Source organism: Dendrobates tinctorius, unplaced genomic scaffold (genome assembly GCF_039654945.1).
Source record: "Dendrobates tinctorius isolate UK_male_01 unplaced genomic scaffold, ASM3965494v1 ptg000064l, whole genome shotgun sequence".
NCBI classification, from domain to species: domain Eukaryota; kingdom Metazoa; phylum Chordata; class Amphibia; order Anura; family Dendrobatidae; genus Dendrobates; species Dendrobates tinctorius.
In genome coordinates, this window is record NW_027361732.1 from 2,546,709 (window position 1) to 2,574,077 (window position 27,369).

General features: G+C 44.0%; 2 protein-coding genes across 3 annotated transcripts in view; one reads left to right on the forward strand and one right to left on the reverse strand.

Moving 5' to 3' along the window:
- The window catches only part of RB1 (RB transcriptional corepressor 1), a 383,417-nt gene that overhangs the window by 117,707 nt on the left and 238,341 nt on the right, over positions 1-27,369 (reverse strand). The gene's annotated exons all lie outside the window — the stretch shown is intronic.
- On the forward strand, positions 3,359-5,810 carry LPAR6 (lysophosphatidic acid receptor 6). Its single transcript, XM_073580242.1, has one exon. The coding sequence runs from the start codon at positions 3,732-3,734 to the stop codon at positions 4,956-4,958; it is 1,227 nt and encodes a 408-aa protein (XP_073436343.1). The 5' UTR covers positions 3,359-3,731; the 3' UTR covers positions 4,959-5,810.

Here is a 27,369-nt window from a genome sequence, read left to right on the forward strand (position 1 = left end):
AGCATTAGAGAAGTGCCATCATAAACATGGTAGCATTTGAGAGCTGCCATCACAAGCATGGTAGCATTAGAGAGCAGCCATCATAAGCATGGTAGCATTAGATAGCAGCCATCATAACCATGGTAGCATTAGAGAACTACCATCATAAGCATGATAGCATTAGAGAGCTGTCATCAGCATCGTAGCATTAGAGAGCAGCCATCTTAAGCATGGTCACATTAGAGAGCAGCCATCATAAGCATTATAGCACGAGAGAGCTGCCATCATAAGCATGGTAGCACTAGAAAGGAGCCATCATAAGCATGGTAGCATTAGAGAGCTGCCCTCAATCATGGTAGCATTAGAGAGCTGCCATCACAAGCATGGTAGCATTAAAGAGCTGCCATCATAAGCATCGTAGCATTAGAGAACAGCCATCATAAGCATGGTAGCATTAGAGAACAGCCATCACAAGCATGGCAGCATTAGAGTGCAGCCATCACAAGCATGGTAGCATTAGAGAGCTGCCATCAAGCATGGTAGCACTAGAAATCAAGCATGGTAGCACTAGAAAGGAGCCATCATAAGCATGGTAGCATTAGAGACCTGCCATCATACGCATGATAGCATTAGAGAGCTGCCATCACAAGCATGGTAGCATTAGAGAACAGCCATCACAAGCATGGTAGCATTAGAGAGCAGCCATCATAAGCATGGTAGCATTAGAGAGCAGCCATAATAAGCATAGTAGCATTAGAGAGCAGCCATCATAAGCATGGTAGCATTAGAGAGCTGCCATCAAGCATGGTAGCACTAGAAAGGAGCCATCATAAGCATGGCAGCATTAGAGATCAGCCATCATAAGCATGGTAGCATTAGAGAGCAGCCATCATAAGCATGGTAGCATTAGAGAGCTGCCATCATAAGCATGGAAGCATTAGAGAGCTGCCATCACAAGCATGGAAGCATTAGAGAGCAGCCATCATAACCATGGTAGCATTAGAGAGCAGCCATCATAACCATGGAAGCATTAGAGAAGTGCCATCATAAACATGGTAGCATTTGAGAGCTGCCATCACAAGCATGGTAGCATTAGAGAGCAGCCATCATAAGCATGGTAGCATTAGATAGCAGCCATCATAACCATGGTAGCATTAGAGGACTACCATCATAAGCATGATAGCATTAGAGAGCTGTCATCAGCATCGTAGCATTAGAGAGCAGCCATCTTAAGCATGGTCACATTAGAGAGCAGCCATCATAAGCATTATAGCATGAGAGAGCTGCCATCATAAGCATGGTAGCACTAGAAAGGAGCCATCATAAGCATGGTAGCATTAGAGAGCTGCCCTCATAATCATGGTAGCATTAGAGAGCTGCCATCACAAGCATGGTAGCATTAAAGAGCTGCCATCATAAGCATCGTAGCATTAGAGAACAGCCATCATAAGCATGGTAGCATTAGAGAACAGCCATCACAAGCATGGCAGCATTAGAGTGCAGCCATCACAAGCATGGTAGCATTAGAGAGCTGCCATCAAGCATGGTAGCACTAGAAATCAAGCATGGTAGCACTAGAAAGGAGCCATCATAAGCATGGTAGCATTAGAGACCTGCCATCATACGCATGATAGCATTAGAGAGCTGCCATCACAAGCATGGTAGCATTAGAGAACAGCCATCACAAGCATGGTAGCATTAGAGAGCAGCCATCATAAGCATGGTAGCATTAGAGAGCAGCCATAATAAGCATAGTAGCATTAGAGAGCAGCCATCATAAGCATGGTAGCATTAGAGAGCTGCCATCAAGCATGGTAGCACTAGAAAGGAGCCATCATAAGCATGGCAGCATTAGAGATCAGCCATCATAAGCATGGCAGCATTAGAGACCTGCCATCATACGCATGGTAGCATTAGAGAGCGGCCATTACAAGCATGGTAGCATTAGAGAGCAGCCATCACAAGCATGGTAGCATTAGAGAGCAGCCATCATAAGCATGGAAGCATTAGAGAGCAGCCATCATAAGCATGGAAGCATTAGAGAGCAGCCATCATAAGCATGGCAGCATTAGAGAGCGGCCATCATAAGCATGGTAGCATTAGAGAGGGGCCATCACAAGCATGGTAGCATTAGAGAGCGGCTATCACAAGTATGGTAGCATTAGAGAGCTCTCATCATAAGCATGGTAGCATTAGAGAGCTCTCATCATAAGCATGGTAGCATTAGAGAGCTGTCAATATAAGCATGGTAGCATTAGAGAGCTGCTGGCATCATAAGCATGGTAGCATTAGAGAGCAGCCATCATAAGCATGGTAGCATTAGAGAGCAGCCATCATAAGCATGGTAGCATTAGAGAGCTGCCGGAGGAGTGAGCTCAGTGCCACTCTGTTATATATCTAACTAAACATAAAAAAAAAAGATTATAATGCAAGCCATTCACACTTTCAGCTGGTAAGACACCAGTTTCATGTATTTCAGGCAAGCTCCACATGGCCACCAGATAATAAAATGTAATTACACTGTCATAATTGAAAAGGCCATGTTCAGACATAGCATTTTTTGCTGCATTTTTTCCTACAGAAAAGAAGCTGCGTTTTACAGTACCATAAAAAATAAGGAGATTAAATAAATCTCATTTACACGCTTGGGTTTTATTCCTGAATAAATTTGAGCACTGCGCATCTGAGAATTTTGCAGCGCTTTTTTCACCCATAGAAAGCAATGAAAAAAGTTCAAAAATGTAACACACACAAAAAGAAAATAGTTTCATTCACAAAAACAATTAAAAAAAAAAACCCTTAGTTTTTGTTAACATGTACTGTGGCCAAATGACATCTAATCCACACACACAAAACTGCAGCAAAATAGTTGAATTTTGAAAGCAGAATTTTTACTGCTAAGGCCTGTTTCACACATCCGTTTTTGTGTGAAAAAACGGATCCGCTTCCGTTTTACCGCAAACGGATCCGTTTTTTTTTTACGGATCCGCGGTAACCGCTAATGGAAGTCTATGGGACCACAAAACGGATCCTCCAAAAAAAATGGCGGATCCATTTTTTAAAACGACGGATTTTAAAAAACGTAAGTGTGATCCAGGCCTAAAAGAGGGAACGTTTTGGTTGCGGAAACAAAATACTGCAGAAACAATGTGTGTGAACATAGCCCAACACTGCAGTCCGTCATAGCAATATTACCAAATACATTATATAAGAATATAAGCAAGCAGCATGCACTGCGGCATATTTATAGTTAATGGATCACTAAGCAGGATCTCTTGCTGGTCATTCCCAATAGACTTTATCAGGCTGAGAGCAGAAGGAGCAAACACTCTGGGCAGTGTCTAGCCTTTGTTTAGTGCCAGCCTCTTCCTGTGTTATTCAGGCTTTTTAAGTGTAAGGTTTCAAAGGAGCAGACGCCTGTACAGACATTACACATCAAAGCTCGCTGGGTTTTCTTCCAACCTAAAACTTTGGTTTTCTTCTTCAAACCAACAAGTTTTCATCGGAAAGATCACCATAAAGAAGCAGACGACTTCCCCTGGAATGTTTGGATTTTACTTACCGAGACAAGACACTGAAAAATACACTATGCTCTCTGAAAATCTCCGCTCACAAGGCTTCTGAAGCTCTCCGTCAGCTACATCTGCCCTACCTCTCACTGTTAGGTGGTGGGCAGTAAGGACAGCAGCTGTATTGCGCGAAGCAATAAGAAGCAATCCAGGAGATGTTTGGAACAGCTCATCTACAAGTACATGCTACATTTTGCTTTGGGAAAGAAAAACCAGGACAAGCTTCCAGGTGATGCCCAAAAATTGCCCAAGAAGAAACCCTGCAATCCATCACATCGCTGCTGCCGATACGCCGTGGTGGTATATGTGTTCTGTCGAGGATCTGTGATTACAAAAACGTCTATCAAAGCAATTCCCAGGATTCCAAATATGATGGTAAGAAATCACTCGGACACAAACTGTACAGTGGATGACAACTTTAAGTACACCTTGTATGGATGTGTATATAGCATGGTGTTTGTTCTTGGCCTCATCGCAAATTGTGTTGCCTTGTACATTTTCACTTGCACATTAAAAATACGAAATGAAACCACCACGTACATGATCAATCTGGCCATTTCGGACCTTTTGTTTGTATTTACGCTCCCTTTTCGGATTTTCTACTTTTCAGCCCGCCATTGGCCTTTTACAGATGTACTGTGCAAAATATCTGTCACACTGTTCTACACGAATATGTACGGCAGCATCCTGTTCCTCACTTGTATAAGCGTGGATCGCTATTTGGCAATAGTGTACCCTTTTAGGTCGAAGACCATCAGGACAAAAAGAAACGCCAAAATTGTCTGCCTGGCCGTGTGGCTCACCGTTCTTATGGGCAGCGCCCCGTCATCCTTTTTCCAGTCTACAAATGCAAATAATAAAAACAACACTACCCAAACCTGCTTCGAGAACTTTTCAGAGGATACTTGGAAAACCTATCTGTCTAAGATTGTGATATTTATTGAAATAGTGGGCTTTTTCATCCCTCTCATCCTCAATGTTTTCTGCTCAGCAATAGTTTTGAAGACACTGAAGAAACCGATGACTTTGAGCCGAAGCAAGCTGAACAAGAGGAAAGTGCTGAAAATGATAGTTGTCCACCTGGCCATCTTTTGTTTCTGCTTCATACCTTACAATATTAACCTGGTGCTATACTCCCTTATGAGGACAGAGGTATTCAGCAATTGCTCAGTGAAGGCTGCAGTCCGGACTATGTATCCCATTACATTGTGCATTGCGGTATCCAACTGCTGCTTTGACCCCATCATCTACTATTTTACTTCAGAGACAATTCAAAACTCCATAAAAAAGAGAAACCGACCTATGAGGAAAGACTCTCACTTCTCGGAAACAATGGCTACAGAAAACTTTATTCAGCATAGCTTACAAACACTTAAAGCTAAAATATTCGAAAATGAATCCACAATATGATGTCTGGATTGCTCAGCGCAAAACAAAAGGACCCCTCTATAAAAAACCCTGGATTAATAGCACTGTAAAGGAAATGGCTGCGTGGTTGAACAAGCCAATGCCTCCCTTGCTTCAAACCCGGATACGTATCACAAAGCATTTATGTTTTGTTGAACTTCAGAAAAATCAATGGTACCTGACTACTTGTTTTTTTGGACCATGGAGTGTCATATTAGGAAGTATGCAGAGGGTCTGGGTAACATCGGGGTGGGGTAGGGTGGGATAAATGTGGTCGGGGGAGGGGAGACACAGGCAGAAGAGAGCTTCTGTGCAAGAACAGTAAGGCCCTTCCTTTGCAGTCCAATAGCTAATCATAATGCACAATTCCACCTGCTTTAAAGCTGAAGTGGGCCCCCGTACCTATTGGGCCCCTAATGGCATGACTGCCTTTGAACGTAGTCTTGCTTTTTATAGACCCTTTTTAAAGGGGGTGTAGTATTTACAAAGAACGTGCTGCTGTTGATTTTGGCAGCAATATTACTCATTAAGATAAATTATATATTTATACACGTGTGTGTGTGTGTGTATATATATATATATATATATATATATATATATATATATATATATATATACATATACATATATATACATATACACACACATACACACACCGTATATATACAGCTCTGGAAAAAATTAAGAGACCACCACATCAAATCCCTGTTATAGGCAGCCCATTCTCCAATCCTGAACCCCATTGAAAACCTCTGGAATGTAATCAAGAGATTGATGGATAGTCACAAGTAGAGTTGAGCGACTTTGGTCGGTTCGGGTTTCATGAAACAAAATTTGTTTCGGATGAAACTGGTCCGACTAGGGCAAAAAAAAGTCGGGAGTTTCGTCCGAAACCCGACCTCAATGCAAGTCAATGGGAAATAAAAGTCGGCATTGAGCAGATGACATTCATCCACTCAATGTCGACTTTTAATCCCTATTGACTTGTATTGGGGTCGGGTTTTGGACGAAACTCCCGACTTTTTTTGCCCTAGTTGGACCAGTTTCATCTGAAACAAATTTTGTTTCATGAAACCCGATCCGACCAAAGTCGCTCAACTCTAGTCACAAGCCATCAAACAAAGAAGAACTGCTTACATTTTTTCTCCAGGATCAGTGTGAAAGGCTGGTGGAAAGCATGCCAACATGCATGAAAGCTGTCATTAAAAATCATGGTTATTCCACAAAATATTGATTTCTGAACTCTTCCTGAGTTAAAACATTAGTATTGTTGTTTCTAAATGATCATTAACTTGTTTTCTTTGCATTATTTGAGGTCTGCAAGCAGTGGGTTTTTTTTTTTTTTTATTTCATTTTGACCATTTTTGTCAGAAAAAAATACAAAATTTATTGCTTGAAAATTCGGAGACATGTTATCAGAAGTTTATAGACTAAAAGAGCAATTTACATTTTACTCAAAAATATACCTATAAAGAGGAAAATCAGACAAGCTGAACATTTGAAAGTGGTCTCTTAATTTTTGCCAGAGCTGTATATATGTGTGTGTCATACTATATATACACACCCGCCCTTCCCCCGCCTCATTCAGCTTAGGCACATCGGTTCCAATGACGTAGTGGCTGCCTGAGTCTTAATTTGTTTAAAACAGTATAGTTGTGTACATACGTGGTTCTGCTGGTTTTACCTTAAAGTATTTGAAAGAAATGAAACTTACCATCCATTCCCTTTCAAAAAGGTTTTACTATTTGCGCCTATGGCTACTGCTTGCATATGGTTTATGAACTCTTGACGTCTTTGCTTCCAATGATATGCATTCAATCTGCTTTTGTACATCGGCTGAGAGTAAAGATGTTGAATGTGGACTATTTCCTTCTTACAGAAGGCCATTACATTTAGTATATTACTGAATATGAGAATAGTATTTGACTTGGCTCATGCTTTTCACAAACACTGTACATGAAAACTCTACACTCTGTACTGACTGAATTGTGAATGTATTGAAAGTTTGCACTTTAACCAGGACAAACTCCTCAACGAATACTTGGTTTAATTAAACTTTCTTCAAATGCACGATTTTATTAAATTAGTATTTTTGACCTACAAAGCAGGTTTAAGTAGACTGTGCTAGCAAACTCCATAGTATCACACTCAAACAGATTAATTTCCTTGCATGAAACACATCTATGCCTACTATACCGTACAGTACTCATCCAATTAAATGTAAGACTGTGTAAACATACCAAAAATATACACACACAAAGCATAAAATAAGGATCAAATTTGATTATTTCAAATCTATATGTCTCCTTAAATTTTTTGAGAAGATCAAACTCTTTTGTCCATGAATAGAACTGTATGTCTAATGTGATGGTCATGCAAAAAGCAGACACTGTCTGCGTGAAATCTGGGCAACATGATTAATCACTTTCAAAGGAGTTCACTCAGGAAAGGTCTGCTCTGTTAAGACATGCCAAAGATGCATTATTACTAAGTTCAAGCAACTCCTTTTCCTAAGGGCAAATGGGAAAAGGTGATGTGCACATGCAGGTCAGTGCTCACAATTCCCTTCCCCTACCATCCACCCACATGCTTCCACTAAATCAATTCAATATCCTGGTATTCTGGTGCTAGAAGGCTCAGAACAAAAGCATCTCTGCTCCAGGGTGTTAGTCCCACTGAACACAAAAGGCTTCAGCATATTTCCAGCTCTTGTTAATTATGGACAGCATAGAAAAGGCACTTAGATTGTAAAAGACAGTACAAATGTGCACATTAGATTTACATAGTAATATAGGTCTTTAGAGACAATGGAAAACTAAGCAATTATTCACTAACTGCTTACACTTCAAGGACCAAGAATAGTAGGACAAGTAAAAAGATTTGGTTTAAAAGTGTCTAAATAGAATGACTGGCCCGCTGCTGTATAGCAAATTACAGAGGCATGTAAAAGTGTGGGCAAAGTTAATGTTATTGTGAACAGTTAAGCAAGGTGAAAATAAAATGATTTCTAAAAGGCCTAAAGTTAAAGATGACACATTTCCTTTGTGTTTTAGGCCAAAAAATAACAAATCATTTTTTCACCTTGATTGATCCACCCCCATGCTTAATGGTTGGTGGGATGTTCTTCTTTTCCTGAAATTCTGTGCCTTTTTTCTCCACACATGACTGTCACCGACATGATGAACCGAGAGCCTGTACTTGGTCTGAACAGTCATTTTGTACTGACACAAGTCTCTTTAACAGAAAATCACTCTTTACATTACAGTATGTGAAATGTTCACCAAAAATCTTTAACATCATGGGCAAACGCCTGATTCCCTGAATATTTTTCTTTAAAAAACAAAAACACCACTTATTAACACTGGCTGATCACACGCAGCAATTCGTATTTCATGCTGTTTTTCTCTGCATTTTCTCAGTAAAAATACTGAGGTGAAAGATGTTATTTTAAAGCACCACTCCAGTGTTTGTTTTTTATTAAAGCGCTGGAGTGGTGTCAATAACCAGTTGCTCTGTCCCAGTCACTGCCTTCAGCTTTTCAGCACCAATCAGGTCCCACATCATCATCTTGTGACCGCAACTTCTGACAGACAAAAGGTCAGAGTTAAAAGTTACAAGCTCTCACTGTAAGTCTATGAAAACCTTGTTCTGGCTCTCATAGACTTACATTGAATTATGACTTCCAGATCGCCAACCAAACACTGGAGCGATCCGGCAGGTCACAGTCGGCGGGAGACAGAGAGGAGCAGTGTCTATAACAGAAGAACATGGCGGCTGGTATGAGACTAAGTGCAGGGAACTTAGATTAGTGACACCACTCCAGCACTACAATAAAAAAGGGAACCACCTTGCCTTACTCAATGTATAGTCAATGGGTGCAGAAACACTGTGTTTCCGCACAAAGAATTGACATGCTGCGGAAAATAAAACACTGCGAATCCGCGCTGATTTGTGCTGTGCACGGCAATTCTCAAATTCCCATTGACTATCATTGGTACTGTACTACACTGCGGATTTGATGCAATTCTGCGGGTCCAAAAACGCGCAGATTCGTTGGTGTGTTTATTTTTTTGCAGCATGTCAATTCTTTGTGCGGAAAAACAGCGTTTCTGCACCCATTGACTATACATTGAGTAAGGCAAATCCGCACATCAAAAAACGCATGACAATCAGCAACAAATCCGCAAGAAATCCACATAAATTCCACCAGAAATCCGCAAGCATTTTGGCCTGCGTTTTCTGCCAAGAGATGCAGATTCTGTGTGGAAAGTTCTGCAGGCTAATCCGCAACGTGTGCACATAGCCTTAGAGGTTATATTGAGCTCAGAGAACTGGTACATCTGCAGCAGAGAAAACAAGATTTTTATAAAAAGAAAGTACTATAAGCAGCCCAGTAATACATAGATAGCATACATGTACATGTTACTCTGACTAGTCACAGAGGTATGTCCCAGTCATCTCCCGCCCCGCTCAGCTAGCTGACAAATCTCTCCATACATACAGAGTGGGGCAGGCAGAAGCGGATACAAATCTTTGTGACTAATCATTCAAGTCACCTTGTCGCAGGTCGCCTTCACAGAGTAAATCGTACATGTCTGCATTAAATGAGGTGGTCTCTGAACCAAGGGCAGCCTGAAATAGCTAGCTGGTTTTCCATAAATCCTACCTCCACCTTCAAAATGAAAACTGATAGTAGTTCTTTGCAGGCTTTCATCTTTGGTGCTGGAGCGAGGGTCATAGGATCTTACAGCACTTGCTCCTAAATTGAAGACGGTAATTAAAGGGAACCTGTCACCCCATTTTTCTAGTATCAGCTGCCGGCACCGCCATCAGGGGCTTATCTACACCATTCTGTAATGCTGTAGATAAGCCCCCAATGTAACCTGAAAGATAAGAAAAATGAGTTAGATTAAACTCACCCATAGCTCCAGGTCCGGTTTTGGTCCGATGGGTGTCGCGGTCCGGTGCCTCCTATCTTCTAACGGTGACGTCCTCTTCTTTGCTGCCTGTTGAGGCTCCTGCGCAGGCGCACTGCTCTGCCCTGTTGAGGGAAGAGCAGAGTCCTGCAGTGTGCAGGTGCCAGGAGAGGTCTGGCACCTGCGCACTGCCGTGTTCTGCTCTGCCCTCAATAGGGCAGAGGAGTGCGCCTGCGCAGGAGCCACGACAGGCAGCAAAGAAGAGAACGTCAAGACCCATCCGACCACGACCGGACAGCCGCCCCCCCCCTCCTGTTGAGTATAATATAACTAATTTTTCTTATCTTTCAGGTTATATCGGGGGCTTATCTACAGCATTACAGAATGCTGTAGATAAGCCCCTGATGGCGGTGCCAGCAGCTGATACTTGAAAAATGGGGTGACAGATTCTATTAAGAGTGGCTAGGACACTAGCTTAGTGGAGCCCGCAGCACAGGCAAAAGGAGGTCATGTTCTGGAGTAATACCGTGGCAAAATACTAATTTAGAAATACGGTTATACTGCAGAGCCCTGCACTATAACCTCTTTATGGAGCGTGGAGGAAGGGGCTTCTAAGCAACTTTGGCAATACAGCCCTGCAACATCACCGCATACGGCAGGCGAATAGGGTCGCTAAAGTCGCTGTGTACCCCTGTGTATACCCTGCCTATATCACAGATCAAAGAATTACTTGCACTTTTGCACATTTATATGTCAGTTCTTTATCTGTTGCATGACTTAAAGAGCCTCAATTACACAAACTTCTGAAAAACTGCTCCAAATAAAAATGTACGGTATAAATATTTGGTATTACTGACAATGTTATGCACATCTGACCTACATTTTAACCTCAAATATTTAGTGCTCTATTGAGGAGAAACAGAGAGCTAACTTACAGCACACTTATCCAAACATGCAGCCAGATACAATACACAGTTTAAAGAGATATCCCTAAGTGGTGTCACAGCAGTTGTGCTATAGATAAGGGCCCTGGGAATAGAGGGGCTAGCAGTGATACTAAGGACTTACAGACTTAAGGGGGTTTTACACATAGCGATATCACTATGTGTGATACTTACCTCCGACCGGCTCCCCCGCTGTCCATTGCTGATCACGCGAGAATGTCCGGCTCCATTTCTCGTCGGGCGCTTCCTACTGGGCTTCCTGCTGTGGCGACGAGCGACGTGTGGAGGCGGGCGGGAGGACGTCAGGATCGCTGTGTGTGAAATGTAAGTATCGTGCGCTGCGTCGCTGCTGCATCGCTGTGAGGTCTGCCTGTGTGACAGCTCAATAGCGATCATTTAGCGATGCACCAGCGATCCTGACCGGGTCGGATCGCTGGTGCATCGCTAAATGTAAAGGGGCCTTTAAGGTACTGTCACACTTAGCGATGCACCAGCGATCCCGACCAGCGATATGACGCGGTCAGGATCGCTGGTGCATCGCTAAGTGGTCGCTAGTGAGCTGCCACACAGGCAGATCTCACCAGCGACATCGCAGGGGTCGGGGTCGCTACTTACCTGTCAGACGAGGCGATCCTGACGTCCTCCCACCCGCGTCCACACGTCGCTCGTCTCCACAGCAGGAAGCCCCAGCAGGAAGCGGACGACGAGAAACGGTCCAGGACGTTCTCGCGCGATCAGCGATAACCAGCGGGGTAGCGGTCGGAGGCAAGTATCAGACATAGTGATATCGCTAGCAATATCGCTATAACGTCACAAAAATCAGTGACGTTATAGCGATATTGCTAGCAATATCGCTTAGTATTACAGGCCCTTTAAGAAGCAAAAATAAATGATTTTACAGACTCCATGTACAGCCACGCTGTCTTTACAATGTATAACTAAAGTATAGATTCCAGTACAGTCACCGATCTTCACTATTAAAGAGAATTTGTCACCAGATTTTTTTGATACTTCATCTGAGAGCAGGATGACAAAGCAAAGACCTCCAGCATCACTACCTTACTGCTACTACAATAGTAATAATAAAAACACTAAGGCCGGCGTTCAGCCTGTCCTCGCTGTGTCTTTGGGGCTGTGCCTCAATGGGCTTGTTTGTACTTGTGGAGGAAACATTGGGAGGATCACACCTCCAGCTGGGTTTAACCTGGATGAATCAGTGCTGGAATAGAAAACATAAATGAACACGCTGAATATATAGGATAATATATTATGCCATTTGCTTCATTACTTCATACTTCTGACTTGCTTTCCCACTGGGTGGGTCAGATCCTGGTAAAGAGAACGTCCATAACTAATTCAAATAAGGAGATTTAGAAAATGTAAGGATATTGCATTAAGGTGCAGAACATAATTTGTCCGAAGTAATGTGAACCCACATGATAACCCTTCTGTTTGTGACATCATGTCCTGTTTAGTGACCATGTAGCGCAGTCTCTGAAAATCTGCTCCGAGCCTGTAGTCACTGTATGTGACTGCAGATTTCTGAATCCTTGCAGCGTGCGCATCGCACACCGTCACGATTCTTCAGTGTCACTGCAGAGAGAGTGGTCAGGTCACCACAAGAATCTGACTTGTACAGTTCGTCCACATTCGGACGAGACGTGTTCGGTATTGAGAGAGAGGCCGGGCATGTCTTGTTGGCACGCGCCTGTATGTATACATACCACAATGCTTGTGGTTACGTGACTGCCTGCTCTCGGCAGCGACACCAGACAATCCCAGTGTGCACACAGTAAGGATTCAGAAGTCTGCAGTCACAAAGAAACTACAACCTTTTAGCAGAAGACTGGACAACCCTTTTAAAGAGACCACAATAAATGGTCACTAAGGCAAGATGTGAGGTCATGGACAGACGCCAAAGGAGTATCATACATTACATAGGACAAATTATGTTGTCACTTGAATGCAATATGCTTACATTTTTTCTGCATTATAAGCAGCTATTTAAATCCAGAGAGAAGATGGCTGAAGCGTTACAGAGAAGAAATTCAGAATAACAGCTCTATGATCGTTATTACACCAGCTGCCATTTTTAATGGGTTTTTTGTCCATTTTCAATACAAAAATTACATATATTCATTACTCAGACTAAACATTTTATTGGTAGTCACAGAAGCAAATAAGTATCTTCATAGCCGTTTCAGTGCAGTAGACAAATATATGTAAAGGCCTATTCATTAAACAGTTTGCTCCAGAATATTGTTGCAAAACTGCATGCAATGTCACAAAATTTTTGTGCAACTTGCGTGAAAAAGTTTTGACTTGTGAGGTTCTCATCCCAGCTGTGGACGTGGCAGAAAAAAAATCATAATTTATGCCACCGAGTAGCACCAATTACAACATAAAATTATTCCAGTCACTGTTAGTAAATTTAACGCATCTTATTGCAGTGGGCTTTACATGAAGGTTGATGCACTAAATGGCAATCTGGATGAGAAGGGGTCACAGCCTGTAAACAAGTCACTTATATATTCCATTTGTAAACCAAGGCAAAATTATGGAATACCTAAAATTCCTCCCAGTTACCCCAAGCATCAGCACTGTAGACAAATTGTGCTATAATTATCTAATTCAATTCTGTACAAATATGCAGCATACAAATAAGTCACATGCGGCACAACACGTTGCCCTGCAATGTGCAGGGTTCACACATCATCTACATTTACATATAATGACCAATATTGTACACCCAAAAGGGTGTGGTAGGAGAGATGACACTATGCCTTGAACAAGGCTTGTTCTCTTCTGAACTAATCCACATATAATCACAAGGATATAGAATACGCTCAGGGGTATTACAGTATCTTAAAAATCTACTTACTGTATTTGGCACAAAAAATGTAATATTACAGCAGTATTGTTGCATACTTTACTTAAAGGGAATCTGTCACTTAATCTGAGAGCAGCATAATATGGAGACAGAGAACCTTATTCGAGCGATGTGTCACTTACTGGTTTGCGTAATGTAGTTTTGATAAAATCCCTGTTCTATCAGCATTGGATTAAAGGGCTAGTAAACCTGCAGCCTGATAGTTAAGCATAATCATAAGCTCTGTATGACCCCACCCCCACCACTGATTGACAGCTTTCTGTGTACACTGTACGTGGGAAAAAAACTGCCAATCAGTGGTGTGGGTGGAGATACAGTGGCATCTAAAAGATTTGGCACCCCTGGACAAAATTACTGCTATAAGGGCTACAGTTAAATATGACACACTTGCTTTGTATTTTAGCAATATATACATACATACATACATACATACATACACACACACAGTTGTGGCCAAAAGTATTGACACCCCTGCAATTTTGTCAGATAATACTCAGTTTCTTCCTGAAAATGATTGTAAACACAAATTCTTTGGTATTATTATCTTCATTTAATTTGTCTTAAATAAAAAAACACAAAAGAGAATGAAGCAAAAAGCAAAACATTGATCATTTCACACAAAACTCCAAAAATGGGCCAGACAAAAGTATTGGCACCCTCAGCCTAATACTTGGTTGCACAACCTTTAGCCAAAATAACTGAGACCAACCGCTTCCAGTAACCATCAATGAGTTTCTTACAATGCTTTGCTGGAATTTTAGACCATTCTTCTTTGGCAAACTGCTCCAGGTCCCTGATATTAGAAGGGTGCCTTCTCCAAACTGCCATTTTTAGATCTCTCCACAGGTGTTCTATGGGATTCAGGTCTGGACTCATTGCTGGCCACCTTAGAAGTCTCCAGTAGTTTCTCTTAAACCATTTTCTAGTGCTTTTTGAAGTGTGTTTTGGGTCATTGTCCTGCTGGAAGACCCATGACCTCTGAGGGAGACCCAGCTTTCTCACACTGGGCCCTACATTATGCTGCAAAATTTGTTGGTAGTCTTCAGACTTCATAATGCCATGCACACGGTCAAGCAGTCCAGTGCCATAGGCAGCAAAGCAACCCCAAAACATCAGGGAACCTCTGCCATGTTTGACTGTAGGGACCGTGTTTTTTTCTTTGAATGCCTCTTTTTTTTTCTCCTGTAAACTCTATGTTGATGCCTTTGCCCAAAAAGCTCTACTTTTGTCTCATCTGACCAGAGAACTTTCTTCCAAAACGTTTTAGGCTTTTTCAGGTAAGTTTTGGCAAACTCCAGCCTGGCTTTTTTATGTCTCGGGGTAAGAAGTGGAGTCTTCCTGGGTCTCCTACCATACAGTCCCTTTTCATTCAGACGCTGACGGATAGTACGGGTAGACACTGTTGTACCCTCGGACTGCAGGGCAGCTTGAACTTGTTTGGATGTTAGGGTACCGTTACACCTAGCGATGCACCAGCGATCCCGACTAGCGATATGACGCGGTCAGGATCACTGGTGCATCGCTAGGTGGTCGCTAGTGAGCTGCCACTCAGGCAGATCTCACCAGCGACATCGCTGGGGACGGGGATCGTTACTTACCTGTCAGACGCGGCGATCCTGCGTCCTCCCGCCCGGCTCCACGCGTCGCTCGTCGTCACAGCAGGAAGCGCCGCAGGAAGTGACCGACGAGGAATGGTCCAGCAGCTTCTCGCGCGATCAGCGATAACCAGCGGGGGAGCCGGTCGGAGGTAAGTATCACATGCAGCGATATCGCTAGCAATATCGCTGTAACGTCACAAAATCAGTGACTTTACAGCGATATTGCTAGCGATATCGCAGTGTGTAACGGGGGCTTAAGTCGAGGTTCTTTATCCAACATCCGCACAATCTTGCGTTGAAATCTCTTGTCAATTTTTCTTTTCCGTCCACATCTAGGGAGGTTAGCCACAGTGCCATGGGCTTTAAACTTCTTGATGACACTGCGCACGGTAGACACAGGAACATTCAGGTCTTTGGAGATGGACTTGTAGCCTTGAGATTGCTCATGCTTCCTCACAATTTGGTTTCTCAAGTCCTCAGACAGTTCTTTGGTCTTCTTTCTTTTCTCCATGCTCAATGTGGTACACACAAGGACACAGGACAGAGGTTGAGTCAACTTTAATCCATGTCAACTGGCTGCAAGTGTGATTTAGTTATTGCCAACACCTGTTAGATGCCACAGCTAAGTTACAGGTGCTGTTAATTACACAAATTAGAGAAGCGTCACATGATTTTTTGAACAGTGACAATACTTTTGTCCACCCTCTTTTTTATGTTTGGTGTGGAATTATATCCAATTTGGCTTTAGGACAATTCTTTTTGTGTTTTTCATTTAAGACAAATTAAATGAAGATAATAATAACAAAGAATTTGTGTTTGCAATAATTTTCAGGAAGAAACTGAGTATTATCTGACAAAATTGGCGTAGGTATCTATTTTGGTGGAGTCAGAGTCCTAAAATATAATAAATTGGTACAGTAGTTCAGTGCAGAATGTGCTGTATTTTTTTTCATAAGAATTTAAGAAAGTTGTGAAATGTCCTATAAATGTATGTACTGTTCCCTCCAAAACAACTCACACCCATCAATGCATGGACTACACAAGTTCTCAGAAGGTGACTAATGGCACCTGGCAACAAGACATTAGCAGCTGTTGTTTTCAGGACCAGCACGTCCCAAAGATTCTGGATTGGATTGGAATATGAAGATTTTGAAGGACACATGAATACCTTAAGAGTTTTGTCATGTTTATCCACCTAATTTGTGAAGTGTAGCATGGTGCATTAGCCTTCTGAAAGGCAATTGCCATTACAAAATATCACTAAAAAGTGTTTTAGGTCACACTTCCATTAATGATGAGACCAAGTGGAACATTGTCCAAAGCCTCCACCAGCTTGTCTCCTTCCCATCATGCATGCAATGGTGCCCACTGTAGGCACTATTGGAAGGGGTATCTATGGACACTTATAACACACAGGGGGCTTTGCAACTTTCTGTGTATGAGGCTACCTAGCAACAGACTTAAATTAATCCAATTTGTCCACAGAAAATGGCACTTCAAACAATTAATGTATAGCCAATTTCCGGGGGCGTGGAAGAAGCAAACCGCGAAACGCGCGTTGGGGTTGTGAGACGCCACCACTACATATTATCAGGTATAAATTTATTTTTTCCAGAAAACGCTTAACACAGATTTTGTATTAAATGATATGTATAATCCTTTATTGGGAATAAATATGTGATTATGGAGCTGGACTCCGCTGATATGTACAACTTATTTTTCTTGATAATAAATATATACCTATGGAGTTAATATAGCTGGGCTCTGCTTCCATATGGATTAATTTCCTGATATACCTCTTTAAATATAAAATGTATTAGTTTCTTTCAATTATTTGGCATAATATGCTGTGTATTTTGAATTGAATGGCTATAATTGTTGGTCTTGATTGTGATTTAAATAATTTTTGGTGACGTCTCATCTTGGAGACATTTTGTTTCGTTTTATTTTATTGTGTATGTCTTTTTTAAAAATATATTGAAATAAATTGTATTTTAATGGAACGCTTCGTATTTTGAGTTTATTTACTCAAATTGGCTATGCACTAGCAACAGACTTGTCTGACACCTATCATAGCCAATATTAACTGTAAGTAGTAGATCTTCAGTAGAATTGGAGCAGAGAGGCTAGCCTTTTTCCCAACCATCATCAATAACCTTTGGCTTGATTGATTGTCCTTCTTTAGGTAAGTATTAACCACACTAAATCAAACCATTTTAGAGATTTTCTGAACCATCTGCCCAGCCATCACAATATTTCAACGGTGTGCGTTTTCATTGTATGTAGTTTAGCAAGGTCATTACCACGTGTTTCACAATGATTGCATTTGGGTCAAGCAATCCTATCACATTTTTATTATGGAAAAACTGCATGCAGTCAACTGCATGCGGAGTCAAAACTTGAGCCGTAAACATGGCTGATTATATATGATTAAAAAAAATAAATACATCATGGTATGATCAGGCAAAGCATTCCAAGTGACTAGCACGCAGAATCTCCTCTCCTCCAGACCCTGGGTACCATCCGCACATAGCTACATGCGGAAAGTAAGCGGAACAATGCAATCCTATGTGTGCGGAATCGAGCATGCTGCGTATTTTTCCGCTATGTGATTCCGCCGTGGAAAAAAACGCAGCATTAGCACAGCATGTGCGGAATGCCATAGGATTGCATGGGATGCTTTTTTGCATTTTCGCAGCAAAATCGCGTGTTAAAAAACGACGCGAAAATGCAAAAAAACCCGCTACGTATGCTCAAAGCCGAAATGGGCTGTCAGGCCATCAGTTATTGAAAATTCATCCATGGGATATCAGATTGGTGGGGGTCCAGCACCCAGCGATGAACACAAGAAAATGGTTCTACCATTTTTTGGATTAAAATGATTTGGATATCTATATCCCAGTAACAAAATGAAAAGGACAGTTCCAGGTACAGTCAACACATCAGCACAGGGACTTTACTATGGGATTCAGATTATCTTGGTCCATATTCATGGCCAGCACCTCTACAGTCTGCTGTTCTGAGCTTCAGAGGATGCCGAGTGACAAACCAATTAACAATGCATTGTGCCATTTAATGTGAAATGAGTGCTGCTGGGTACTGCAGAATAGCTCCTAGGCTGTGTTCACACGCTAAGTGTTGTGCTAAGGACATGCCCAATTGCAGGTGCAAATGAGAACACGAGTTTGTAGGCAGCAACCTCAATGTTACTGCAAATTCATGAAATCATCAGTGGCTGCAGGTAGGCATGTCAGCCGCAGAACAGAGTGTCAGCCGCAGGGCAGCAGAGAAGGTCAGCCGCAGGGCAGCAGAGAAGGTCAGCCGCTGGGCAGCAGAGAAGGTCAGCCGCTGGGCAGCAGAGAAGGTCAGCCGCTGGGCAGCAGAGAAGGTCAGCCGCTGGGCAGCAGAGAAGGTCTGCCGCTGGGCAGCAGAGAAGGTCTGCCGCTGGGCAGCAGAGAAGGTCTGCCGCTGGGCAGCAGAGAAGGTCTGCCGCTGGGCAGCAGAGAAGGTCTGCCGCTGGGCAGCAGAGAAGGTCAGCCGCTGGGCAGCAGAGAAGGTCAGCCGCTGGGCAGCACAGAGCAGGTCAGCCGCTGGGCAGCACAGAGCAGGTCAGCCGCTGGGCAGCACAGAGCAGGTCAGCCGCTGGGCAGCACAGAGCAGGTCAGCCGCTGGGCAGCACAGAGGGTCAGCCGCTGGGCAGCACAGAGCGTCAGCCGCTGGGCAGCACCGAGCGTCAGCCGCTGGGCAGCACCGAGCGTCAGCCGCTGGGCAGCACCGAGCGTCAGCCGCTGGGCAGCACCGAGCGTCAGCCGCTGGGCAGCACCGAGCGTCAGCCGCTGGGCAGCACCGAGCGTCAGCCGCTGGGCAGCACCGAGCGTCAGCCGCTGGGCAGCACCGAGCGTCAGCCGCTGGGCAGCACCGAGCGTCAGCCGCTGGGCAGCACCGAGCGTCAGCCGCTGGGCAGCACCGAGCGTCAGCCGCTGGGCAGCACCGAGCGTCAGCCGCTGGGCAGCACCGAGCGTCAGCCGCTGGGCAGCACCGAGCGTCAGCCGCTGGGCAGCACCGAGCGTCAGCCGCTGGGCAGCACCGAGCGTCAGCCGCTGGGCAGCACCGAGCGTCAGCCGCTGGGCAGCACCGAGCGTCAGCCGCTGGGCAGCACCGAGCGTCAGCCGCTGGGCAGCACCGAGCGTCAGCCGCTGGGCAGCACCGAGCGTCAGCCGCTGGGCAGCACCGAGCGTCAGCCGCTGGGCAGCACCGAGCGTCAGCCGCTGGGCAGCACCGAGCGTCAGCCGCTGGGCAGCACCGAGCGTCAGCCGCTGGGCAGCACCGAGCGTCAGCCGCTGGGCAGCACCGAGCGTCAGCCGCTGGGCAGCACCGAGCGTCAGCCGCTGGGCAGCACCGAGCGTCAGCCGCTGGGCAGCACCGAGCGTCAGCCGCTGGGCAGCACCGAGCGTCAGCCGCTGGGCAGCACCGAACGTCAGCCGCTGGGCAGCACCGAACGTCAGCCGCTGGGCAGCACCGAACGTCAGCCGCTGGGCAGCACCGAACGTCAGCCGCTGGGCAGCACCGAACGTCAGCCGCTGGGCAGCACCGAACGTCAGCCGCTGGGCAGCACCGAACGTCAGCCGCTGGGCAGCACCGAACGTCAGCCGCTGGGCAGCACCGAACGTCAGCCGCTGGGCAGCACCGAACGTTAGCCGCTGGGCAGCACCGAACGTCAGCCGCTGGGCAGCACAGAACGTCAGCCGCTGGGCAGCACAGAACGTCAGCCGCTGGGCAGCACAGAACGTCAGCCGCTGGGCAGCACAGAACGTCAGCCGCTGGGCAGCACAGAACGTCAGCCGCTGGGCAGCACAGAACGTCAGCCGCTGGGCAGCACAGAACGTCAGCCGCTGGGCAGCACAGAACGTCAGCCGCTGGGCAGCACAGAACGTCAGCCGCTGGGCAGCACAGAACGTCAGCCGCTGGGCAGCACAGAACGTCAGCCGCTGGGCAGCACAGAACGTCAGCCGCTGGGCAGCACAGAACGTCAGCCGCTGGGCAGCACAGAACGTCAGCCGCTGGGCAGCACAGAATGTCAGCCGCTGGGCAGCACAGAACGTCAGCCGCTGGGCAGCACAGAACGTCAGCCGCTGGGCAGCACAGAAGGTCAGCCGCTGGGCAGCACAGAAGGTCAGCCGCTAGGCACCACCGAAAGTCAGCCTTGGGGGGGAAAAAACGGGACAATCTTTTAAATGTGCATTTTAAAATCTTTTAATATATTTATCTCATTTGGTGCTAAGGACCACTAGTATCTCTCCCACCAGTTCTGTCATGAAATATTTTCTATCTCGCAAATTCATGTCCAATTTTTATCATTTCTTCTATGCGTTTACTAAAATGGGGGTAAAAAAAAGAACGCTAAATGCTAAAGAAACGTTTAGTAAATTTGCTAAAGCAAATAGCTAAACCACACTGGGCAGGAAGCACGACAGAACATCTTAAGCAAGCCTTCCTTTCAAAGTCACAAGACCCAGCAGGAAAGAAATACAATGGTGAGGATAGGCAATCACTCAAAAAGGATGTCTGGTGTTTATGTCAAACAAGGTACGGAATTAACCTTATGCTCTGTAAAAAATAAAGTACCAAGAAAACAACACTCATAAATGTAGGTTCACATACAAAACAACTTCTAAAATATCTGTAATGTCTGTCAAATAAAACCACTACATATAATGTTGCAGATATAGTCATAAATATAAATGTAATCCTCCACCACTAGCAACACCCAGAACGTCACTCGGAAAAATAAAAACATTCTGGTCTATTATAAGAACCATCACAAGGTTCTATGAGTTCATGTGACCAGACAAGTCCGCAAATTGTGGATGTGACTGACTCAGTGTGCACTTTTGTGTGCTCCTATACATACAGGTTGGGTGCAGGACCAGTCTGCATTTACATACACTACTGGGTCCCTGAATCTGATCTGTAACTCGTGTGGCATTTGGTAGTATAATTCAAATTTTATTGCACCATCAATTTATAAGCCAACCCAAAAAAATAAAAGCGGTGGAATCTTCAAATTTTATTCCATAAGTATCAATTAACCCCTTAAAGGGAACCTGTCACCCCCCCCCCCCCTTCCCAAGGCGTTTTCAGTTAAAGAGCCACCTTCAGCAGCACTAAGGCTGCATTCTGTGAAGGTGGCTCTTCTTTTTCTGACACCTAGTAACGCTGAAATATCGACTTTTATAAATAGCTCCTCATACCTGTAATGTGTCCCATAGGTATGTTGTGACCTCCTGTATCAGCCGCCTACCATCATGCCTGTCCGGTGTCTCGGCACCGCCCACCATCTGTCCATCATGATGCCCCGTGCGTCGCTGCCTCCTCCTGTTTTGAATCCCGGCGCCTGCGCTGTGACAAGCGTTTTCGGGCATGCGCAGTGCGCACTGCCCGAGAACCGACATCAGGCTATTGCGCCTGCGTGTTGTGGAGGCCCCAGATCCCGCCCCGCAGTGTGTTATGATGCATTCACACTGCAGGGCCAAAAAGGGCGGGTTTCGACTGACATCAAAAGACTGAAGTGTGAAAGAGGCCTAAATAAGAGCGTAATATCACACAAAATAGTTAATAAATAACATTTCCCACATGTCTACTTTACATGAGCACAATTCTTTGAAACCAAATTTTTTTGTTAGGAAGTTATAAGGGTTAAATTTGACCAGCGATTTCTCTTTTATTAACAAAATTTACAAAACCATTTTTTTTAGGGATCACATCACATTTGAAATCACTTTGAGGAGTCAATATGACAGAAAATACCCAAAAGTGACACCATTCTAAAAACTGCACCCCTCAAGGTGCTCAAAACCACATTCAAAAAGTTAAACAACCCTTCAGGTGCTCCATAGGAATTGAAGCAACGTGGAAAGAAAAAAATGAACATTTATTTAACTTTTTTTCCACAAAAATTTTACTTCGTACACAAATTTTTTTTTATTTTGTCAAGGGTATTAGGAGAAAACGAACCACAATATTTGTGGTGAAATTTCTCCTGAGGACACCGATACCCCATGAGTGGAGGAAGACCACTCTTTAGGCACACAACAGAGCTCAGAAGGGAAGGAGCACCATTTGAGGTTTTGAATGTAACATTGGATAGAATCGAGAAGAGCAGACGCCATGTAGAGTCCCTGATGTACCTAAACAGTAGAAACCCCCCATAAGTGACCCCATTTTGGAAACTAGACCCCCCAAGGAACTTATCTAGATGTGTGGTGGGCACTTGGAACCCCCAAGTGCTTCACAGAAGTTAATAACGTAGAGCCGTGAAAATAAAAAATCATATTTTTTCCACAAAACTGATATTTTTGCCCCCAATTTTTTATTTTCCAAAGGATAACAGGAAAAATTGGACCCCAAAAGTTGTGCAATTTGTCCTGAGTACGCCGATTCCCCCATATGTGGGAGTAAACTACTGTGATCGCCTTACTGCGATCTTTGGGGGGGGGAGAATGAACAAAGCCACAAAAGGTGAAGGATTGGTTTTATTTTTTACGCCGTCCCTTGTGCGGTATTAGTGATTGGGCGACTTCATTCTTCGGGTCGGTGCGATTACAGCGATACCAGATTTATATCCTTTCTTTTATGTTTAGCTTCTGCCACACACTGAAAGACGCTTTTATTTGTAAGAAGTTTTTGCAGTACCATATTTTGAGAGCTATAATGTTTCCATATTTCAGCCCACAGAGTCATGTGAGGACTTATTTTTTGCGGGACAACCTTTTTTTTTTTTTCCTTCTCCGTTCCGCGTGTGGCAAAATTGGAAAGGCAGCTTTATTCTTCAGGTCTGTATACCATTACAACGATACTTCATTTATATAGTTTTTTGTTTTGGCGTTTTTACACAATAAAAACTTTTATAGAAAAAATAATTATTTTTGTATCGCTTTATTTTGTGAGCTATAACTTTTTTATCTTTCCGCTTATGGAGCTAGATGACGGCTTGTTTTTTGCAGGACAAGATGGCTTTTTCAGTTATACCATTTTTATTTACATTCATCTTTTTGGTCACATTTTATTCCACTTTTTCCAAACAGTATGATGGTAAAGCATAATTTGCTTTTTTGTATTTTTTACGGCGTTCACTTAAGGGGTGTGACCTTTTATAGATTGGATTTTTCTGGACAAATTAAATGAAGATAATAATACCAAAGAATTTGTGTTTGCAATCATTTTCAGGAAGAAACTGAGTATTATCTGACAGAATTGCAGGGGTGTCAATACTTTTGGCCACAACTGTATATATATATATACACACACGCTGCAATGCCCTGACCATGAGGAAAGAGACATAGCGAATCAGAAGAATTATACTACATTTCTAATTGGAGGTATTTGCAAATATTATTATTGCTACACATACCACATATTGTTGATAGGATCTTGGTGACGGGTACCCCTTTAAGTGCAGCACACATACTCCAGGAGCTATGTGACACAGCTCGATGCAATGCACAGAAAAGCTCAGTGCAGGAGGAACCAGCAATGGCTGTAACTAAGGGTATGTCTCCACATTCCGGATTGGCAGTGCTTTGAACGCAGCGGATACCCACTCCGCCCAAAGCGCTGCCCCATTTTGTACGTGCGGTGAGTCCGCTTGTGTTCAGTGAACACATGCGGTATCACCGCATTCTATACATAGAACAGTGTTATTTATCTTGCGGAGACTGAGCGTCTCCGCAAGATAAATAGACATGCTGCTGTCTATAAAGACGCGCCGCATGTGCGTATATGGGGTTCTGCCACCTTCGTCCTCGTACGCATAGTGGAGATGGGATTTCATAATATCCCATCCACTATGCTGTAACACATGGACGCTGCGGCTGTACGCAGCGTCCAATCTGCAGCAAATACACCACATGGATAAATACCCTAATATGCAATTGTGTTGCATGTTCTGCATGTTGGAGGAGCAGCTGAATAAAGCTTGTGGCTAGCGTGAACATTTAAATAATAAATTCTCCAGCGCTCTATGTAAATCCTGCCAGTGTGGTCCGATAGAAGGCCTTACTGAGAAGTCTATCCTTCTGACGCCTCTTGCTTCATCTACATAGCCGGGTGAAATCTAGCACCTGCGCAGAGACATCTCCAGTACGCACGAGGGCACTTTGCTCTAAAATGTAAGAGAGCATGCCAGCAGTAGGGCGTATGCTCACTTATGATTTATGCTCTGCCCGCAGTAGGGCAGAGCAAAGTGAACAGGCAGGAGATCTCATCCACATCAATCAGAGCAGGAGGACAGCAATAAGAAGATGGGAGGAGGAATAGACTCCTCAGCAAGGACACTTATGGGACCGGACTGGCAGGATTTACATTGAGCATGGAAGAGTTTCAAATGGTTTTTGGGGCAATATACATGGGGAGTGAGGGGGTTATATACCCCTTTAAAGAAGGCAGCACAGGTGCTGATTAAGGTGCTAGTCTTAGCTCAAACATTAAAAACATGGTGACAAGTTCCCTTTAAAAAATTCATACTTTATGATAGAAGTCAATAGGAAAAGCTAAAAGAACACTTGAAAAACCAATAGGGTTTCTTTTTATTGTTGAACGGACTTAAAAAAAACAGTATAAAGGAAGAAAAAAAAATGTCCAGAAAGTGGCAGCATAAAGGATGATAAAAATGACCAGAAAGTGGCAGTATAAAGCAAAAAAAAAAACATTGGGTGTCGAAAAAGTGCTTAGGAAGAAACCATAAAAAATGCTAAATAAGAGACCTCGTGAAAAAATTGTTGACATTGCCTGAAACATCCTTCTCTTGAAAAGTTGGGTATGTGCTTATAGCCTGAATAGAGCTGTGACACTAAGTAAAAAAGAGTATGCTTTTATACTTTATTCCACATTAGCATTTTAGTCAAGTGAAATTTCTACAAAATTCTATAGAAAAAACAAAAAGCAGCACCAAAAACATGAAAGGGTGCAAAAATCCTTCCAGGCATATACCAAACCTTATAAATAGAGTCCAAAAAGCGAAGGCAGTACACTAATGAGGATATCAAGTGCAGTTTTATTGGCCCTTGCGCGATGTTTTGAGAAAGGTCCACACTTGGGACCAAAACGCAACACATGGGCCAATAAAACTGCACTTGATATCCTCACTGGTGTGCTGCCTTCACTTTTTGGACTCTACAAAATTTTATAGAGATAAAATATATTTATTGTTTTTTGTGCGTGCAAAATAAACACAACTAAAAAACAGCTTGAGAAACTGAATGCGTCATTTGACCAACCAGTCTGAAAGAAACGTTCACCACAATCACCTATTTCTCAACAAACCACACTGCAGATCATTGTTATAAGTCAGACACCTGCTGTGCATTTCTGCTTCACAGAGCAAAAGAAACCCTCAAAAATCATACAACTAAACAGGATGCTGTGGTGAGGATAGTGGCACGGAAGGGCATGTTGCCACCCTTGCAAACAGTCAAGAATCACACAACTGCAAAGTTTGTCACTCTCAACACACAATCTACTTACATATACAGTCTTACAAGCACCAGCAAAAATTATCTGCAGTATAAAATTCATGATTTTAATAATAAAAAAAAACACACACATTTCATATGCAAATTAGAATTTCTCTGATCTCTTGGCGTGGCCAAAGGCTCCGTGCATTGTTCCGACCCTCCCAATAGCTAGCCTGATAACACATAACCACACTGACAATGCTGGAGCTAAACACGTGTGCACCCACGGTGTTAGTGAAGGTGCTATCTCATGCCTCTCCTGTCTGCAGCGCCTGCTCGCTTCACACAGGAACACACAGCAGCAGACAAGGCGCTGTAGACAGGAGAGGAATGGGGGCTTGTACTGACACTGCTTGTGTGCATGACTGATCGGCTCCTGCAGTGCTAGCTTGGATGTGCAACGCTGGGGATTCAATTCAGGCAGCGCTTGGCTTTGGGCAGGCAAGCGCTGTCAAGGAATCAAAGGGGAGGTGTATAGTTTTTTTTGATTGAGGAGATGGAGTTGCACTCGTCCAAGTTATACGCTTGTGTGCGCGAGCGGCTCTTTACTGTATTTGAGCTTTCACATTGAGGGGCGCCACACAGTCTGAACTGCCAGAGCCCTGAACACCCTTAATCCACCCCTGCATACATATAAACACAAGGCCATAGTTGAAAATATTACATATAAAAACAGATATTAATATGCCATTATCACAGCCCTGGGCAGCTCAAGAGTTAATAACGGGTTAATATAGAAACAGGATGTGATATTTGTAATAGTTGCAAGACAATTTTCAACCCACAAGACCTTAAAGGGAACCTGTCAGCAGGATCAACCTTCTTATGACTGGACATGTAGGTCTTAGAAACATGAATAAAATATGGTATCTTGATATGTGTTCTAGTGTTTTATTCCAGAGAAATCCTCAATGTTCTTAATATGTAAATGAGCTGTTAAAGGGGTTGTCCGGTCCAAAATGATAAGTCTGCAGTCACTCTGCGTGTCTCCAGACCTATGAATCCCCCCAGCGCACACACTGAGCACTGCGGGCATTTACTGGCTTCTAGGCCAGAACTAGAGGGTATATATGAGTTAAGGATACTTCCCGCCACACTTGTACGGCGCGCCTCGCTCTTTCCTAATGTGGCCAGAAGTATGCATAACTCATATATACCCTCAAGCCACGGCTCAGAAAACACGTCCCACCTAGTGACGTGACCGTCCAGTGGGTGTGACTGACTAGTGGGAGAGGCCTCCGTCCCACTAGTCAGTCACGTCCACTGGACAGTCGCGTCACTATTTGGGGCCCTTGCTCGCTCAATACAAGTGTATGGAGCGAGGCCGCTACCACTACTTGGCTCTGGTCGGGGGTATGCATAATGCATACGTACCCGCCAGTCCCGGCTCAGAAGCCAGCGAATCCCAGCAGCGAACAGTGCGTGCGCTGGGAGGATTCATAAGAGTGCTGTCACAGAGTAACTGCAGTCTTATCATTTTGGACCGGACAACCCCTTTAAGATCTATGGGCCTGACACCGATCTCCCTGAGAATCTGCCTCCAAAGGTTATTTTA